At 50.3% G+C, this 19,551-nt stretch overlaps 3 protein-coding genes across 3 annotated transcripts; 2 read left to right on the forward strand and 1 right to left on the reverse strand.

Annotated features, from left to right (window-relative positions):
* Positions 1-286: 286 nt before the first annotated feature.
* LOC128899714 (gastrula zinc finger protein XlCGF7.1-like) lies at positions 287-1,162 on the forward strand. Its single transcript, XM_054179396.1, is given in 1 exon segment — positions 287-1,162. A coding segment is annotated over 1 exon segment (876 nt).
* A 6,754-nt stretch (positions 1,163-7,916) lies between these two features.
* Positions 7,917-8,651, forward strand: LOC128899725 (olfactory receptor 14A16-like; the record flags this gene model as incomplete). Its single annotated transcript, XM_054179408.1, has 1 exon — positions 7,917-8,651. A coding segment is annotated over one exon (735 nt), but the record flags the coding sequence as incomplete, so codon positions are not given.
* A 6,171-nt stretch (positions 8,652-14,822) lies between these two features.
* On the reverse strand, positions 14,823-19,157 carry LOC128899715 (olfactory receptor 14J1-like; the record flags this gene model as incomplete). The annotated part of the gene is made up of 4 exons (XM_054179397.1): positions 14,823-14,925; positions 16,191-16,247; positions 16,774-16,871; positions 18,699-19,157. Coding segments are annotated over 4 exons (717 nt in total), but the record flags the coding sequence as incomplete, so codon positions are not given.
* Between the last annotated feature and the right edge of the window lie 394 nt (positions 19,158-19,551).

Raw genomic sequence — 19,551 nt, forward strand, 5'->3', positions numbered from 1 at the left:
CATGGCCAAAACTGAATGTTTCAGGTCCCCTCTGCATTCTTTCCTCCAGCTGGGTGTTGGGAATCAGGGATTGTCATGACCCAGGCAGGATCTTAGGGTCTGAGGTCCTGGGCTCAGGTGCTTCCATCTTCCCTATAGCACAGCTGTGACCCCTTCCTGCCACAGTATGGCCTCACAGAAGGACCCAGGCAAGAGCTGGGATGAGAAGCATCATCCAGAGAACAAGTTGGAGAAGCCAAAGTGCAGCCCCAAGGAAGAGAAGAAGGAAAAGGAAGAAGAGGAGAAGATGGAGGATGATGATGCTGAGCATAACTATGACTATGAGGAGGATGAGTATGATGAGGAGGATAACAATGAGGATGAAGGTGACCAGGATGAGGTGAAGGAATGTACAGAGGAGGATGAAGCCAGAGCAGGTCCCTCTGGTCCACCCACTTGGCTCAATCAGTGCCCTGAGTGTGGGCAGAGGTTCCCACGTGGCTCAGAGATAGTTAAGCACCACTGCCCCCACCCTGGCACTCGGCCCTTTGTCTTTGGGGACTGTGGGAAGAGATGCAGGAAAAGTTCCTACCTCATCCAGCACTTCCGCACCCACACTGGAGAAAAGCCTTTCACTTGTGCTGCTTGTGGCCAGAGCTTCATGCAGCGCAGTAGTCTCAGGTGGCATTGCCTCACTCACACTGGAGAGAAGCCCTTCAGCTGTGACAGCTGTGGCAAGAGGTTCAGCCAGAGCTATGGTCTAAGCCTGCACCACCTCACCCACACCAGTGAAAAGTTATTTAACTGTAGGGACTGTGGTAAGAGCTTCAAACACCGCTCCTACCTCACCATCCACCGCCGCATCCACACTGGAGAGAATCTGTTCCCCTGTGCTGAGTGCGGCAAGAGCTTCACCACGAGCACCATATACATCCAGCATCAACTCATCCACAGTGGTGACAAACCCTACAGCTGAGCCGACTGCGGCAAGCGTTTCACTCAGGAGGGACACCTCTCCAGGCACCGTCGTGTGCACACTGGTGAGAAAGCTTTCACCTGTGACGACTGTGGCAAGAGCTTCAGCATCATCTCCTGTCTAACCAAGCATCGCCTCAGCCACACCAGTGACGAGCCCAGAGAGCGGGGAGGTACAAATAGATCCACCCAGGGTCTGCTGGGGTAATCGTGATCCCTTAGAGGGCTTTTCCAGCACAAAAATCATCTCTTTTTATTCTGCATTTCTCAGAGGCTGGGGGCTCCAGCAGTAACAAACACCTCCTCCCCTCCTGAACACCAATTAGTGCTGATGAGAACAATTGCAGTGCTGAGTTGACACAGCCAGAGCTGCCATTGGAGCTGGGCTGAGCTTTGCCAGGGTTTGTCTGGTTCTTCCCCCTTTCTTTGTGTCTCCTTGGGGTGAAAAACCCTCTGTCTATTGCTCAGTTATATAAATAAAAATCCCAAACTCGCCAAATCTTGTCTGTTTGCTTTTATTTAAGATATTTGTTCCCTAGGAATGGGGCTGGAGCTGTGTGCCCAGTTCAGGGAGGTCAAAGTGAGGTTCTCAGGAGAGTCTTGAGAGTGTCTTGCTGGGGACAGTCTCAGGAGTATATTAGAGGGTTTTGTTTGCGGGGTTTCAAGGAATATTAGGTGTTTGGAGGGGGTCCTGAAGGGTCAAACCCCAAAATACGCCCTAGCCCAGACAGCTGTGAACTGTGTGTGCCCCTGGCCATGCTTGGCTATGCCCCATACTATAGGTGCAGTTATCAGAGTTGTGTGTTACCAAAGGGAATGAGTTGTCTTGGGACAGTATTTAAACCAGCCAAAAAGTTAGACAACTTGCCTTGTTCTCACCCAGACAGCAACAAGAGCCAAATGCTGCCAGAGTTGCAGCAGAAGAGCCTGCACCAACAGGCAGCAACTACATACAGGCCTCACACCTGGACCAAGACAGAAATGGGAAAAGCTCCAAGAGAACTGAATCTCAGAAGAGGCTACAGCCTGGCAACAGAGCACACGAGAGGCCCTTAGCCCTCTCTGAGCCAAAGGCAAGCTCTTAGATCAAGCAATGCAGCCACAAATGATACAAATTCGGCAATCTGTGACCACCCTTCATGATTTGCAGAAATTACGGGGAGCCATAAACTAGGTAAGACCCTTGCTAGGTCTTAGCACAACCCTGCTAGCTCCCTTATTTGACTTACTGAAGGGAGACCCTGACCTTTTATCTCCTCAATGCTTGACTGCAAAAGCACAACCTGCACTGAAGCAAGTGGAGCTCGCCATTGCCATGGGAACAAGCCCTTTGGGTAGCAGAAGCAGCACCTGTCAGCATGTATGTGCTTATCTCCCAAGGTCACCCTCTAGCTCTCATAGCACAATGGAATGAACACTGGCCACATACTTTGCATTTTCTGGAATGGGCATTTTTACCATTTCCCCCAAAGCAAACAGTGAGCACTCAAATGGAGCTGGTTGCTCGGGCTGTGTGCAAAGCCAGGCAATGGTGTGTTCAACTCTTAGGACCAGACCCTGCCACTCTGACATTGCCTTTAACTTCAGAATATCTGGACTGGTGTATGGCACACAGCCCTGAGTTGCAAATGGCCCTGCTAGATTACCCAGGGAAGGTTCTGCTGCATGCTAGGCACATCGATTTTTGCAGCTACATGGAGATCTGCAACGAGTGGAACCGACTTGGTTCTCTCTGACACCAGTACCAGGAAAGACAATCTTTACTGATGGTTCAGGGGAAACAGGGAAGGCAATCACTGCCTGGCAAGAAAAGAGGAAGTGGCAGGAGCTCCTCGCCTATCAGGATGGTTCACCTCAGCTCCTGGAGTTAAAAGCTGTGGTAATGATCTTTACTAAGTGGTCCAACAAGCCCATAACCATTGTCACTGACTCGCAGTGTGTTTGTAACCTTGTACAGCGGTTGGACAGAGCACTGCTGAAGGAGGTTAACAACAAATCTTTGTTTCATTTGCTAAAAGCCCTATGGCTTGTGCTGCAGAGTCAAACAGAACCATTCTATGTGCTGCATGTTCATAGCCACACAGGGCTGTCAGGATTCGTGTCTGAGGGAAACACCACAGCTGATGCCCTGATGGTACCTGCCTGGGCTGTGCCTATACCTGACATGTGGCAGCAAGCAGCTCAATCCCATGCCTTTTTCCACCAAGGGGCTCACACACTGCAGGGGCTGTTTGGCATATTGTTGTCTTCAGCAAGAGATATTGTGGCCTCTTGTGCAGATTGCCAACATTTCTCCTCGACCCAGCCAGCTGGTGTCAATCCCAGGGGATTACAGAGCCTACAGCTATGGCAATCTGATGTTACTCACATGCCCAAGTCTGGGCCTTTGAAATATGTCCATGGCTCAGTTGACACATTCTCTGCTGGGATATGGGCTACCCCACATGGTGGTGAAAAAGCCTGAGATGGAATTATGCACTGGAGAAAAGCTTTTTCTGCCCTGGGCATTTCACAGCCAATCAGAGCTGATGTCGACCCTGGCTATATCACCTCTAGACCACAAGTGTTTGTACACCAGTGGGGGGTTCCTCATGTTCCCAGCATACCCCACTGCCCCACAGGCCAGGCCATAACTGAACCTGCCCATCACACTCTTAAAACTATGCTTGAAAAACAGAAAGGGGGAATGCTGGGGGAGACACCACACAGCAGGCTGTGGAAAGCTGTCTATACCCTGAATTATTTAACCATCTCTCAGAGTGGTATGAACCCTGTCACAGTAACTCATTTCTTGTCATTGCAGTCTGTGAGCAATCCTTTGGCAAAAAAGGCCCCAGTATGGGTCTGCAATTTACAGACCCCTGACAGGGAAGGCCCCTGGGATCTTGTGACCTGGGGCCATGGGTATGCTTGTGTTTCCACAGGTGCCAGGGTCCAGCAGGTCTCTGCTTGTTGTGTTTGGCCTAGTCCAGAGCATGATCAATGGAAACAAAGCCCTCAGCCCACACCAACTAACTCCATGGGATAGCCAAACATTTGGGCAGCACTGCTGCATGCATGAAATCAAACCTGGAATTTTAATGCCTGTCAAATTGTAACACACCAGTAAGGTGATTTGAGCATCAGGACATGTGGGATGATAATTTGCTCTCTGCCTCATTAAAGCCTCAAGAATTAGATATTTCAGGGACCTTACAAGCAGAAAGCTGTGTGTACCTGCAGCATACATCTGGAGCTGATCTAGTACTATGATCTTTAATCACACTCCCTTTGCCTTAAAGCCATGCAGGCTTAGCCTAACAGCTGAATGAGATGATCAGGGAGGTTTGAAGAATAAAGCTGAACATATAGCAGCCAGGATAATCTTGCTTCAAATTGCTACAGCAAAGCACCAGCTCAGCTAAGGGAACTGGCATCTTGGGTTGCAAAACAAGACAAGGAAACATCAAAACTATTGCTTGAATTAGCCACTGATGTGGAGAGTGTCAGCCCTGCCAGGCTGCAAAATCGAGCTGCTGTTGGTTCTTTGTTCTCAGCTCCCGGTCAGGGCTGGACAGAATGTGATGGTCTGTGCTGTACACACTGAAGTGATTATTCTAAACATAGACAGAAGAGTATTACAAACTGGGCTGTGAATATTGCTGATTGGATTAATCCTGGTGTTGGCAGTGCCCTGTTCATTCTCATGTCTGCAAAGGGCCCTGCAGAGGATAATGAGCCCTTGGGCTAAAAGGAGGAATTGTAGGTAAAGCAGGTGGCCATGGGCAGCTTTAACCTTGAACAAAAAAGAGCTCTGCCCTTGAATCAGGAATGTAAACAACTCCAGGAAAGAAGATCTGTGAACAACAGAGGAAGAAACAGAGAGAACTCCCCAGGCTACCAAAAGGGGGAGAGAGGTGCCTGGACACCAAGCCTAAACCAATCACTTAAGTACAAAGGGCACATGGACACAGAAAGAAAAATACATAAGCCATGATGTGTATTAAACAAGTGGCCTCTGCTGCTGGCTGCTGCTTGAGCACATCTTGGTGTCATCCTTTTTCTTGGCCACCAACACTTCACAGCCTTAGGTGTTGAATTTTTCCAGTTCTCTGAGTCACTTCTTCCTGTTGTTTATTTGGAGAACCTTGAGTTTTCCCTTCCATCAGCTAGCCAGGAGAAGTTCTCCTCACCTTTCACTGCCTGCTTTGGAATCTCTTGCTTTTGTCACAAGTCATTGGTTTGGTCACCAGCTGTGTTCAGGCTTTTCCCTTCACCTTCTGTGGCAGTTCAAGCTGGGTGTCTTCTATTAGTACCACATAGGCTACACCTCCTGTGTCCAGAGGGTCCAATCCAATAAGGAGGACACAGGAAACAGCCTATTTCATACCCATAATATACTGCACCCTATAAATCCATCTCAAAGTCCTTCTCTTCCTCTTTCTTCCCTTTTTGCTCCCATGGGAGATGCTTTCTATTGGGTAATGGTGGGGGAGTATCTCATGGCCAAGGGCTCTGGCAAGGCTGAGAGGCCCAACAGGACCAAGGGCTTTGTCCCCTTGGCTCTGGCAGTTGCCTCTGCCACCAAAGCCTGTGAGGAGAAACTTTGCTTTGAGGCTTTGAGGTTCTTCTATTCCAAGGGCAGTGGTCAGGGCTTGGCCTTTCTGCTTCCTAGACCAAAGGCAAGTTTTTCTCCCCTGCACTTTGCCTTTGTCTCCCTGTAATCCTGGCCTCTAACAAGCTGCTCTAACGAGTCCCTGGGGAGCCTTTGGCAGTAACAAGCCTCAGTGAGGCCAATCAGTGCTTCAAGGTACTTTGGAGTTTGCTTCTGCCTTGGACTTGTTGAGAGGCTTCTTGGCAGTACCTTGGCAGAGTCTCCTGGCAGTACCTAAGGATGATGTAATCAGTCCCAAATACTCCATGGGGCTCATTAAATACTGCTGAACCTCTAATTATTGCCAAGGTTTCTGCAGCTAATTGGAGAGGTTTTTATTGCACAAAGCATCTGATAAAAAGTACTTTTAAAGGTACAGTTCATTACTTTTCATCAGCAAACCATAGCAAAACCTGTCAGGGTCCCACCCTGGTCACTGCTCAGCCTCACTCCCCACTGTCCCCAGTAGAGCCCTGAGCCACAGGTGAGGGACAGGATCTGCCTTGCCAGGGGCTGGGGGTCAGGGCTTGGCCCTTTGCATCAATGAAACCCCTCCAGGTTTCCTCAGCACCAGAGCCACCTTGAGCTGCTTGTCCTGACCTGTCAGCACTGCCTCAGTTCTCTGCCCTCACCAGGGCCTGGAGATGCTTCAGTGCCTCCAGTGATGCTTCCCTTGGATCCACTGTCTCCTTCTGTACTAACCAGACCCTGGGGACCCTTTCCCAGTATGCTTCACTGGGACCCATTAAGAGTAGAAGAACCTTCAGAGTTTGAATCTGACTTCAGCTTCTCAGTCTCTGAGGTTCATGGACTTGGCACCAAAGCCAGCAGAGGGCTCCTTTAAATGCTTTGGGCGGCCTGCTGCTGCTGAGCTGAGCCAGGCTCCTTGGCATGATGGAGCTCTGTCCAGGAGCAGTTCCTCTGCACAGCACAGCAGGGGTGAGGAAAGCAAAAAGAGCTTCAAGATGGCCAGAACTGGGAGGATGCTGAGAACTCACTGGAGGAGAAGTCACTGCAGTTGCTGACAGGGTGAGTCTATGGTTGCAGGGCAGTGCAGCTGCAGTTCCTGGAGTCATCTCCTAAAGCTGGGGCTTGGTGCTGGGGCAGGGACTCTGCTGCCTGTTGGGCTCAGCTCTCAAGCAGCCCAGGGAACTCTTCATGCTGCTTTGGGGAGAAGCTGTGTTTGGAAGGAGCCACCCTTGACAGGGCAAGGCAGGGCAGGGCAGGGTCCTTCTGCTGTGTGGCTCAGGGCAGCTCTCAGCTCCAGATCAATTCAAGAACATTTTCATGACTTTTCATGACTATGTTCAGGCCAGGGGTTCCTGACCCAGGCTCTGCTCTCCTGAATCTTTGCTTCCCCTGTCTCTGGCCTGGCTGGTGAGGAGGAAAACTCAGCAGTGCCTTTAGAGCAGGGGCTGGGCCTCTTAAACCATCACACAGAGCTTTACTGGGAACCTCACCAAGTGCCTATACTCCTCAACTGAGGCCCTTCCTGAATGTCTGTCTGTCCCTCTCCTTGCCTGTCTCAGATGCTCTTTGTGTTGCTGATGGCTCTGTGGGCATGGAAGCTTCAGCTGCAGAGTCAGGCACAGACACTGTGAGATCTTCTGTGCAGGTGGAGCCACAGCAATGAGGTGTCCCAGCTGTCCTCCAGCCTGGGAAGCTCTGGGCAGTGCAGGCTGTAAGGCTGGGAATGAGCTGACTGCAGGAGCTGCCATGGTCATGCCTTGGCTGTGTCCTTGAGGTATCCATCCAGTCTGTGCTGCCTTCCAGGGGACACTGAGCCAAGTGTCTCCTGGACTAGAATTGGGATGCTGAGACCCTGAGACACTGAGTGGTGTGTGGTGGATCCCTCTGCTCTCAGCAGTGTCTGTGGCTTCTCAGGGTGAAATGAGAGCATGGTCACCCTCCAGCTGAGGTGCAGAGCAGGGTGAATTAGAGTCCATGGGGAGCTCTCCCACTCTTGCCTTTTTAGCCTAAGCCAGGACCAAGCAGTGCTCCAGCCTTGGAGCTGAAGGAAGGTCCCTGAGAAGCAGCAGCAAGTGACTGTGTGACAGGGGAGGGTCTGTGGGGAGTGGTTTTGGCTGTGCTGAGAGAAGTCTCATCTGACTTGTCACTGTCTCCTTCTCTTTTGACAGTGCCTCCTGGCCAGAGGCAGCAGATGGCCAATAGCAGCTCCATCACCCACTTCCTCCTCCTGCCATTCCCAGGCACAAGGCAGCTGCAGCTCCTGCACTTCTGCCTCTTCCTGGCCATCTACCTGGCTGCCCTGCTGGGCAATGGCCTCATCATCACCACCATAGCCTGGGACCACCACCTCCACACTCCCATGTACTTCTTCCTTCTCAATCTCTCCTTCCTTGACCTGGGTGCCATCTCCACCACCGTGCCAAAATCCATGGACAATTCCCTGAGGGATACCAGGGACATCTCCTATGCAGGATGCATTCTCCAGTTTTTCTTTTTCACATTCCTAATCACAGCAGAGTATTTTCTCCTCACCACCATGTCCTACGATCGCTATGTTGCCATTTGCAGACCCCTGCACTATGAGACCCTCCTGGGCAGCAGAGTTTCTGTCCACCTGGCAGCAGCTGTCTGGGCCTGTGGCTTTCTCTATGGACTGCTGCACACAGCCAATACATTTTCCCTGCCCCTCTGCCAGGGCAATGCTGTGGACCAGTTCTTCTGTGAAATCCCCCCGATCCTCAAGCTCTCCTGCTCCACATCCTATGTCAGGGAACTTTGGCTTCTTATGGTCGGTGTCTGTTTATACTTTGTCTGTTTCATGTTCATGGTGGTGTCCTATGTGCAGATCTTCAGGGCAGTGCTGAGGATCCCCTCTCAGCAGGGACGCCACAAAGCCTTTGCCACCTGCCTCCCTCACCTGGCTGTGGTCTCCCTGTTTGTCACCACTGGCTTCTTTGCCTACCTGAAGCCCTCCTCCATGTCCTCTCCATCCCTGGACCTGGTGGTGTCAGTTGTGTACTCAGTGGTGCCTCCAGCAGTGAACCCTCTCATCTACAGCCTGAGGAACCAGGCGCTCAAGGCTGCCCTGAGCAAACTGATCCCTGGATGCTTTCAGAAGCAATAAACTTTGTCTTCTGCTGCAGAGCAGTTCTGATGTCACTCAGTGCAGGCCCAGCCTGGCTGCTGGAGTTTTGCTTTTTGTGGTGAAATTTTGCTTTTGGCAATGTTGTCATCACCTTTCTAATCACTCTCTGCTTTGCTTTTCTGACTGAGGATTTATGTTGGGGGAGCTGTGCTCCTTGTGTGGTTAATCAAAATAACCTTTCAGTAACATTTTTCTTCCTGAGGTCCTTTCTCCAAGAATTTTCTGGAGCTTCAGGGACATCTCCTCTATGCAGAGGTGGAGAGGCAATGAGTCCCAGCACAGCAGCACTGCCAGGGAGCAGCAGTACTTGCTGGACCCCTGGTCCTAGTACAAACTGCTCCTCATTCTAGTACAAACTGATCCTCTGTCTCTCTCCCATGCCAACTCTGTCCATCACAGGACACATTTCATACCCTGCCTCCTTCCACTGCAGTGTGGCCACCTCACAGTGCAAACTGGAGACCCTGATCCTATCCCACTAGAGGCTGGGCCCCATCTCAGTCCTGGCATGGTCCCTTTAAGCCCTCCACATACAAACCTGGCCTTGTCCCAAAATAAACTGATCCTCCTGATGTCATCCCAGCACAGCTTGAGAGACAGCCCAGAACAAGCTGGTAACCCTGTTCCTGTCCCAGTATCAACTGAATCTCACCCAGTGCTGAGAGGATATTTTGAACCCACTCCCAGTACAGGCTGTGTCCCTTCCCAGTAAAAACTGCATCATTTGAATTGCTCCCAGTACAGCTGTGGCGTCCTCCCAGAACAAAGTGAATCACCTTGCCCTCTCCCACTACTGCCTCTGTCCCATCCCAGTGCAAAATGCATCTCCAGGCCCCCTGCTGGGACTGACTGCATCCATTGCAGTACAAACTGGACACCTTCTTGCCCTCCCAGTACTGTCTGAGCCCTGTGCTTGTCCAAACAGGGACCCTTTAACACTCCTAAGTGCACATTAGGTCTTGTCCCAAAATAAGCTGGATTCCTTTATCCCCTCCCAGTATAGGTCTGGCAATGCTTATTGTAAATTCACTCTCTTGGTTTCCTCTCTAAGTACAGACCAGACCCCAGTCCAGTACAGCTGGGATCCCCTGGCTCCATTCCAGTACAGTCTGGACCTTATCCCATTACAAACTTGATGCTTTTAACCCCCTGCCAGTGCAGACCTAGCCCAGTCTCAGTACAAACTGCATCTCCTGAACTGCCCCCACCCCTGCAGAGATGTGGTCTTGTCCCATCAGTAACAGGATCATTTGAATATCTCCCAGTACAGTCTGAGGCCCATCCCAGTACAAATCACATCCCTGACTCCATCCCAGTGTACATGTGGCCCCATCTGGAACAGGCTGCCCAGGGCAGCTGTGGAGTCTCCTTCTCTGGACATATTCAAGGCCCACCCGGATGTGTTCCTCTGTGATCTGCTCTAGGTGACCCTGCTCTGGCAGGGGAGGTGGACTGGATGATCTTTGGAGGTCCCTTCCAGCCCCTAACATTCTGTGATTCTGTGGTTGCCTTTCCTGTACAAACTGAATCTCTTTAATGTCTCCCCCTCCCAGTAAAGACTGGGTAAGACCTAGGATAAACTGAAACCCTTGGTCCCTTCCCAGAACAGACATAGCCTCATCCCAGCACACACTGGATCATCTTGCTCCAGCCCAGGACACATTGGGTCCTGCTGCAGTACAAACTACATTCTCTGGTTCCTTCCCACTACCTACTGCATCCCTCCATATCTAAAGTACTCTGATTTAATCTCAGTACAGACTGGACACCATCTGTGATGGGTTATGCCAATCCTGAGAGCAGGGGAGGGGGAGGGCTTGTGACAGCCTTGCCTGCTCCAGAGGGGAGGTTCGCCCCTGGCAAACTGAGTTAGTCTGTTCCACTCCCCCTCCCTGTCCAGCAAGCCTTTAAAGAGAAAGACACCACAGCCATTTGCTCTCTTTTGCTTCTGCCTTGCCTGGACGAGAGGACTGAGTTGCTGCTGGCTTCCTGCTTCTCTGCCACATGGTCAAGCCTGGTCTTTTCTCCCTGCTACATATTCAAAGGACTGTTGGTTTTATATATATGTTCCTTACCCTTGTGAACCCTTCCTGTTATTATATATATATGTATATATTTTACAGAAAATCTTTACATCTCTACTTCCAAAATGACTCCAAATTATTTCTCCTCCTTTCTATCTTTTTGTTTTTCCGACGAAGGGTAGGCAGAAGCGGGGGAGGGATTCTCAGCCTGGACAAAGAGCCAGACTCGATGGCACACACACTCTCTGGGCCTGGATCCTCAATGCCATCAAGAGCTGGTACCGCTCAAGAGATGACCTGCCCTGGGCCCCAGTTAGATGGACAAAAATGGGACAGGGCATTGGGTATCTGAGACAGATGGCTGTGCTGGAAATAATTTATGGGGGTGGCCAGCTCAACTCAGACCCAGATGAGGTGCCCATGAGACAGCCCTTGGTAAAGAAACTCACCCAAGGTGCTCCTCAGAAATATGCTCCCACATTAGGAGGGATACTCCTGACTGGACAGGATGGAAGTACTAAAACTGTCTGTGAGTTTGCCAATGATGTAATGGAATATGAGGACAGTGTAAATCAGAACCCCCTGATCTCAGCCATAGAAACTGCGGCGACTCCACCACCTCCCCAGGCAGCCCATTCCAATGGGCAATCACTCTTTCTGTATAGAACTTTTTCCTAACATCTAGCCTGAACCTCCCCTGGTGCAGCCTGAGACTGTGTCCTCTTGTTCTGGTACTGCTTGCCTGGGAGAAGAGACCAACATCCGTCTGTCTACAACCTCCCTTCAGGTAGTTGTAGAGAGCAATAAGGTCACCCCTGAGTCTCCTCTTCTCCAGGCTAAGCAACCCCAGCTCCCTCAGCCTCTCCTCGTAGGGCTTATGTTCCAAACCCCTCACCAACTTTGTTGCTCTTCTCTGGACTCGTTCCAGCAAGTCAACCTCCTTCCTAAACTGAGGGGCCCAGAACTGGACACAGTACTCGAGGTGCGGCCTAACCAGTGCAGTGTACAGGGGCAGAATGACCTCCCTGCTCCTGCTGGCCACACTGTTCCTGATGCAGGCCAGGATGCCATTGGCCCTCTTAGCTGCCTGGGTACACTGCAGGCTCATGTTCAGTCTACCGTCAACCAGCACCCCCAGGTCCCTCTCAGCCTGACTGCTCTCCAGCCACTCTGACCCCAGCTTGTAGCTCTGCATGAGGTTGTTGTGGCCAATGTGCAGAACCCGGCACTTGGATGTGTTAAATCCAGTTAGAAGCATCTCCAGGCTGTGGGGAGAGCAGAGAACTGAGGCAGTGCTGCCAGGTCAGGACAAGCAGCTCAAGGTGGCCCTGCTGCTGAGTAAAGCTGGAGGGGTTTCATTGATGCAAAGGGCCAAGCCCTGAGCCCCAGACCCTGGCAAGGCAGATCCTGTCCCTCAATTGTAGTTCTGGGCTCTACTAGTAGCAGAGGTGAGTGTGGGTGAGGGCTCTATTGGGGGCAATGGGGATGAGCTGCAACCAGGATAGGAAATTCTATGACACTTTGTGGCCTCCAGGAGTAATAAGTATGAAACCAACTCCAGACCCTCCAAAGTTTCTCCTGGCATCATTTCTCCATCAGCCACATCTGGTACTGAGCAGGTAACTGCAGAGTGTGGCACTCCTGATCAGACCTTGTCAGGTTTTGCTGTGGTTTCCTGCTGAAAAGTATTGAACTGTACCTTTAAAAATAATTTTTATCAGATGGTTTGTGCCATTTCCTTCCCTTCCCTGAGCTGTCTCAGATCTCCCTGCCTTTTCCTGGCACCTCTGGATGGCCTCATGCATAGCAGCTCTGCCCTTTAAGGGACATTTCTTTGGCCTCACCTCCACTCTGAACCTTCCATGCTGCTCTTTGTGAATGTTTTGGTCTCTCCCACTCCCCAGAAGAGCTCCATTCTCTCTGAAACCACCCTTCAGCCATGTGCACACTGCCATGGCAGCGCCCTGAGCAGACTGAAGCATCCCCACTCCCTCAGCCTCTCCACAGAGATGTCAACACCCATCCTGGCAGATCTCCTCTGCAGTCTGTCCGGTTCCTCCCCATTCCTTCAGTCTAGACATTCCCAAATCCAGACACCAAACATCCAGATGTGGCCACAGCAGTGCTGATTCCAGGGGAGGACAAATTCTGTGTCTGGGTGGCCACACTCCTGCCACAGCCCAGCTGCAGTTGTCCTTCCCTACTGTGGTCGGTCTTGGCTTCATCCCAGGGCATTTGGAATGGTTCCACCCAGTCCCTGTGGTGCCTTTCTGACTGGGTGTGGTGTTTTGAGCCTTAAGTGGGACTTAAGAGCTGAAATGGGGGCAAGGCTAAGCATCCCTCCCCTGCTCCCCTCTACTCCTTCCCAACAGAGAGGAAAAAAGAAAGGGAAGGAGCAAATCCACCAAGAAATAATTTGGTGTTGGGTGGAAGCAGAGAGGTTTCGGAAAGCATGCATGGACTCCCTTGTTGGTGAGGCAGGAATCGTTTATTGGTACAGAACAAGCAGCTTATATAGGAAAAATCAAGCAGGGTAAGCAATTCCCTGACATTCTTGCACCACTGCTGCTAACTGAGTTTTCTCCTTTGATATGCAGCTGTCCATTGTTATCTTCATCCCATATCAGGTTGATCTTCTCCAGCATAGAGGCAAGTGTCCTCCTGTCTCGCACTTCAGGTTGTTTACCACAGTCAGCTCTTCTTTATCATCAAGCCATCCTTCCAGTATCAATGTCCTGTTGTTCTTTCTTGTCCTGAAACCTTCCATAGATACTTTCTGCTTTCCTACAACTCCCCATTTTTATATTGTTTAAAACAGCAGCCATCACTTGTGTCCTGACCATCCTCGTATTCCTAAAAGCTATTATTACAAGTACCATTAACACTACAATTACAACACCAATCACTACAAGGATTCCACCTATAACCCACACTCGTACATTCAGACCTGAGAACCAATTTTTTGGATTCAGCCAGCTAAGATCTTTGTTCAGTGCTTCCCATGTTGAATCAATCCGCACCTGTTGTATATTTGCTAATTGCAGTTCCAGCTGATGCTTCAATGTTTGGACATTATATTTCAAGGAGCTATCAAAGGCCCCTTGTAAGTGTGATTTTACTGACTTCCAATCATGCTGAGAGTCATTCCAAGACAAGGATGTTACACACATGTCCTTCTTAGGATATTCCCAATCACACTGCAGCATCATATGGGTCTGCAAGGCAGCTTGTTGGTCTCCTAACCAAACAACGCTGGCCTCAAGTGCATATAACCTTGCCATTATTTCCTCATCTATAGCTTCCTGCATCTGCAAATCATTTGTCACATTGGTTAATAAAGTTCTCACTGTGTCTGCAGTTTGTATGCCCTTTGTCAGAGCTGTAACTGAAGCAGCAGCAGATGCTAATATTATCACAGCTGATATTATAGCAAAAATTAACCATCCCACAAATCTTTTTGCCCTTTTTCTAGACTCTTTTAGTCCCTGGTCTAATAGCCTGATAACATGGTCCAATCCATTCTCACTCTCCCATCCTCTTGTCATGTTCACGGAAATCCATACCTCTGCCCTTCTTTGGAAGGGAATAATCATGCTCTGCTGATCAATGTCTTTATCAATAATACAAGTCTAAAAAGTAATATTGCTACAAGTAAGATGATATATGCTTGATTCGTTATAGATTATACAATCAATACCTATTCCTAATACATATGGGTGGGCAGTACACACAGTAGCAGAGGAACTACGTAGTACACGTTCTACTAAAATGCCTTTACATGAGAGGTCTTTTATATTGTAACAAGGCAAGTCCTTCTGACAATACATCAAGGAACCTTCACCATTAGAGTTTAAATGAGAAACACAACCTCAAAACATACAAAACTGGTACTGCCAGGTTCCACACACACATACACTTTTTTTTTTTTTCTTTTTCCTTTTTAATGATTCCACCTGGGTCCTTTTACACATTTTTGGTGAGCTGCTGGATCACGCTTCACCCCCCCGCTCACCACTTAGGGGAGAAGCCCTTAGCTGCTCTGGGAGGCACACCACTCCCCTCACCTAATGGTCCTACCAAGAGGGGAGCGGTGGGCTCAGCCCTCTCCTTGGGCTCTCGCCAGCAACTCAAAATCACCTCTAATTGCCTTGTGGATAGCCCATCTATCGCTTCTGTTGGAATACCTTTCTTCTGACCCACTAGGAGACAAAGGGGGGATTCAAAATTATGGTTTAGTTCTCTTAAGATACCATATGACAGAGACTGATACACAGGAGCAGTCCCACCTCCTGGTCTGTTTTCCACCACTCCTGGCATCGCACACATATGTAACATTTCTGTATTTATAAAACCCTTATCATCTTTATCCATTAAAACATCAGAAATTGAAATTTGCAGTCGTGTAGCTACACTTGGAAGATGTTCATTAATCAACAATCCATTAGACATTTTAACACCATCCTGTACATTGCCTCCTTGATAAAGCATCCTGTTATCCCTCACCCCCATATTACTCATAGTAGCTGCAGGAGGTACACAAACACCTCCATAAGGTGGTGGGGGGGTAGACAAAGCCCCCGCCTGCCGGGGTATAGGAACCGAATGAGGCTGAGGGTAAAATCCTGCTGGAAAAGGAAAGGGATAGGGAACAGAGTTAACAACTTCATTAGTGGTATTTAAGGGAAGAGAGGAAGATAAACTTGGTGCTGTGGGTTGGAAAAGTGGCTGGTTTGATTTGTCGAGCGATTCTTGAGTAGCGGAGCTGTCGGGATCAAAAGAAATTAGTTTTTCATCAGTCACTTGAGTTGGTGGTTTTAACTTTGCATCTGGTTTTCTTTGTTTCTTCTGCTCCAGTTGAGGATTTGCTCCTTCTGCAGCTGCTACAGCTGCCTTAAGCGGAGGTACCTGTGGATATAAACCTGGCTCCTTTTCTGTATCGGTGGAGCCCTGATCGAAAGGATCATCCAGCTCTGGGTCTGACTCAGAGCTGCTGTCCGCATATTTTGCACTTGCATCAGGCAATGTCTTAGACTTCTTAAGGGGCAGTCAAACGGCCTCTTTCGTTGTTGAGCTAGGAACTTTTGTGACCGTGCTCTCATTAGTGGGTCATCAGTGCCTATTCTTTCCTCCCCCGTGTGCCCTGCAGCCAGACCTCTTGTTTCTGCCTGTGTTTTGTTGTTTGTAGGAAGCTCATCCTGCTTCTGAGGGCCCGCATGGGTAATGGGAGCGTTTAGAGTCCCCGAGGGTGAAGTGCTGTTGGATTTACTCATTAGCGTGGTCAGCGCTAGCCGTAGTCTGTGCCACGTTATTAAAATGTCCAGTGAAAAATCATTCCCGTGCTTTTGTGCTTCTGAGAGGGTCTGTACCCTTGCTCTTTGATAATTCGCATAAGCACATCATGGGGAAATTGCTGTGATCTCGTGGCTCCTTGGCCCATATTCTTCCCCGGCCGCAGTCCCCGTACCTGACCTGCAGTGTAGGGGATGGACGCGTCGTCTGCTCACTTCTCCCGTTCAGCTCACTGGGGGTGCAATCCGAGAGTGAGTCTGAAGAAAGATCTCACTGAAATTCCCGATACGGGCACCATTTTATCGGAAAGCATGCACGGACTCCCTTGGTGGTGAGGCAGGAATCGTTTATTGGTACAGAACAAGAAGCTTAGATAGGAAAAATCGAGCAGGGTAAGCAATTCCCTGACATTCTTGCACCACTGCTGCTAACTGAGTTTTCTCCTTTGATATGCAGCTGTCCATTGTTATCTTCATCCCATATCAGGTTGATCTTCTCCAGCATGGAGGCAAGTGTCCTCCTGTCTCGCACTTCAGGTTGTTTACCACGGTCAGCTCTTCTTTATCATCAAGCCATCCTTCCAGTATCAATGTCCTGTTGTTCTTTCTTGTCCTGAAACCTTCCATAGATACTTTCTGCTTTCCTACAGACACCCATCTTGCTTTCCTAGCAGCTCTCACCATGACATTTCTGTGCCTTCCCTGCTCTGTCTCTGCTCTCCATGACCAGTTTGCACTGGGATGGTTCCCAGTCTGTACTGGGTGATGCCTTTGGATCCAGTTTCTGGAACATAACTCGGACAATACTGGGATGGCATGAAGACAACAGTTGGTACTTGGACAAGGCCTACTCTGTACTAGGAGGGAGTCAGGAGATGAAATTTGTAATGGGAGGGGGTCCAGTCTGTACTGGATTGGAACCAGAGATAACATGTGGAGGGATGCAGTAGGTACTGGGAAGGCACCGGGGAATGCACTTTGCACTGGGATGGTACCCAGAGTGTACTGGGATGGGAACAAGATGATCCAGTTTGTGCTGGGATGAGGCCATGTCTACTCTGGGAGGGGACCAGGGGATTCAGTTTGTTTTGGACCAAGGCCCAGGCTGTACTGGGAGAGCTCAGAGAGGTTCAGTTTGTAGCTGGAGGGGGCCCCAGTCTGAACTGGCATGGCATCAGGGGGTCACTTTGCAGGGATGGGTCCTGGTCTGTGCTGGGACGGAATCAGGGTTTCAGGAGATGCACTTTGTACTGGGATGAGACTCAGACTGTGCTGGGAGATGGCAATGGGATCCCATTTGTAGCAGGATCAGGCCATAGCTGTATTGTACATTGTGCTGTGCTGGGTGCAGCTGGGACTGGGAAGGGGTCCAAGGGCTGCACTTCGTAGTGGCACAGGAAACTGTATGGGAGATGGCAAAGTGATGAAGTTTGTACTGGAAGAAGACGACATCTGAGCTGGGAGGGGTTCGGGAGATGTAGTTCATACTGAAATCTGACCAGGTCTGTACTGGGAGGGGATAAATGGATCCCAAATTGTACTGTGTGGGAACCAGACTCTTACTGGAATGGGTAAGGGAATGCAGTTTGTACTGGGAAAGAGTCCAGTCTGTAATGGCAGGTCATAAGGAGATTGAGACAACACCTAAGGTATACTTGGAGGGATGAAAGGGATCCTGTTTGGATTAGGACAGGGCCCAATCTGCACTAGGAGGGCATGAGGGTGTGCAGTTTCTACTGGGATGGGGGCAGATGGTACTGGGAAGGGAGCCAGGGGATAGATTCTGTGCTGAGATGGGACCCAGGCTGCAGTGCTAGAGGACAGTATGATCCAGTTTGTACTGGGATGAGGCCACATCTGCACTGGGAGGAGTTAAGGAGACCATGTTTGGACTGAGTCTATACTGGAAGGGGGTCAGGGTATCCAGTATGCAATCTGAGTAGGTGCAGTCTGTAATGGGAGGGGGTTGGAGTATGAAGGCATGAGGAGACCTCCTCTTCTGATGGCAGTGCTGCTCTGGAGCACAGCTCTGGCCCACAAGCAGCCCTGGACTCTCCCTACTTGCAGTCCCAGCACTGCCACACAGCAGCACAGTGCCCAAGCTGCCAGAGCACTCAGGCCTTGCCCCAGCACAGAGGCTCAGCAGGAGAGGGTGGAAGGGCAGAAAGAGCAGCTGAGGACAGCCCAAGCTCTGGGGTTGCCTGGCACTGCTGCTGTGCTGGGACTCTGCCCCTCCACCTCTGCACACAGGCACTGCCCTGCAGCTCCACAGAAGCCTTGGAGGAAGGAACTCAGAGAAACAACTCCCTGCAGGGTCTTCATTGTATTGAACACATAGGGAGCACAGCTCCTCATGTCTCCTCTGGGTCACAGAAGAGAGGACAACACTGAACCAGAAATGGTCTGAAGAAAGACATTTGGACTTGATGATCTTTGAGGCCTCTTCCAACCTTGGTGATACTGTGATACTGTGATTTCTCTGGGAACAACATTCTCACAAAGGGAACAGCCCCAGCAGCAGCCAGAACTCCAGCAGCCAGGCTGGGCCTGCACTGAGTGACATCAGAACTGCTCTGCAGGAGAAGACAAAGAGTTTATTGCTTGTGAAAACATCCAGGGATCACCTTGCTTATGGCAGCCTTGAGCTCCTGATTCCTCAGGCTGTAGATGAGAGGGTTCACTGCTGGAGGCACCACTGAGTACAGAACTGACACCACCAAGTCCAGGGATGGGGAGGAGATGGAGGAGGGCTTCAGGTAGGAAAAGAAGCCAGTGGTGAGAAACAGGGAGACCACAGCCAGGTGAGGGAGGCAGGTAGCAAAGGCTTTGTGGCGTCCCTGCTGAGAGGGGATCCTCAGCACTGCCCTGAAGATCTGCACATAGGACACCACAAGGAACACAAAACAGACACAGTATAAACAGACGCTGGCCACAATAAGCCAAAGTTCCCTGAGGTAGGATGTGGAGCAGGAGAGCTTGAGGATCTGAGAGACTTCACAGAAGAACTGGTCCACAGCAATGCCCTGGCAGAGGGGCAGGGAAAATGTATTGGCTGTGTGCAGCAGAGCAGTGAGAGCCCCAGAGCCCCAGGCAGCTGCTGCCAGGTGGAGACAAACTCTGCTGCCCAGGAGGGTCTCATAGTGCAGGGGTCTGCAGATGGCAACATAGCGATCGTAGGACATGACTGTGAGAAGGAAATATTCACCTACAATCAAGAGGAGAAAGAAAAAGACCTGCACTGCACATCCTGCATAGGAGATGTCCCTAGTGTCCCAGAGGGAATTGGCCATGGATTTTGGCACAGTGGTGGAGATGCAGCCCAGGTCGAGGACGGAGAGGTTGAGGAGGAAGAAGTACATGGGGGTGTGGAGGTGGTGGTCCCAGGCTATGGTGCTGATGATGAGGCCATTGCCCAGCAGGGCAGCCAGGTAGATGGCCAGGAAGAGGCAGAAGTGCAGGAGCTGCAGCTGCCTTGTGCCTGGGAATGGCAGGAGGAGGAAGTGGGTGATGGAGCTGCTGTTGCCCATCTGCTGCCTC

The sequence above is a fragment of the Dryobates pubescens genome, unplaced genomic scaffold (genome assembly GCF_014839835.1).
Source record: "Dryobates pubescens isolate bDryPub1 unplaced genomic scaffold, bDryPub1.pri scaffold_34A_arrow_ctg1, whole genome shotgun sequence".
Lineage (NCBI taxonomy): Eukaryota > Metazoa > Chordata > Aves > Piciformes > Picidae > Dryobates > Dryobates pubescens.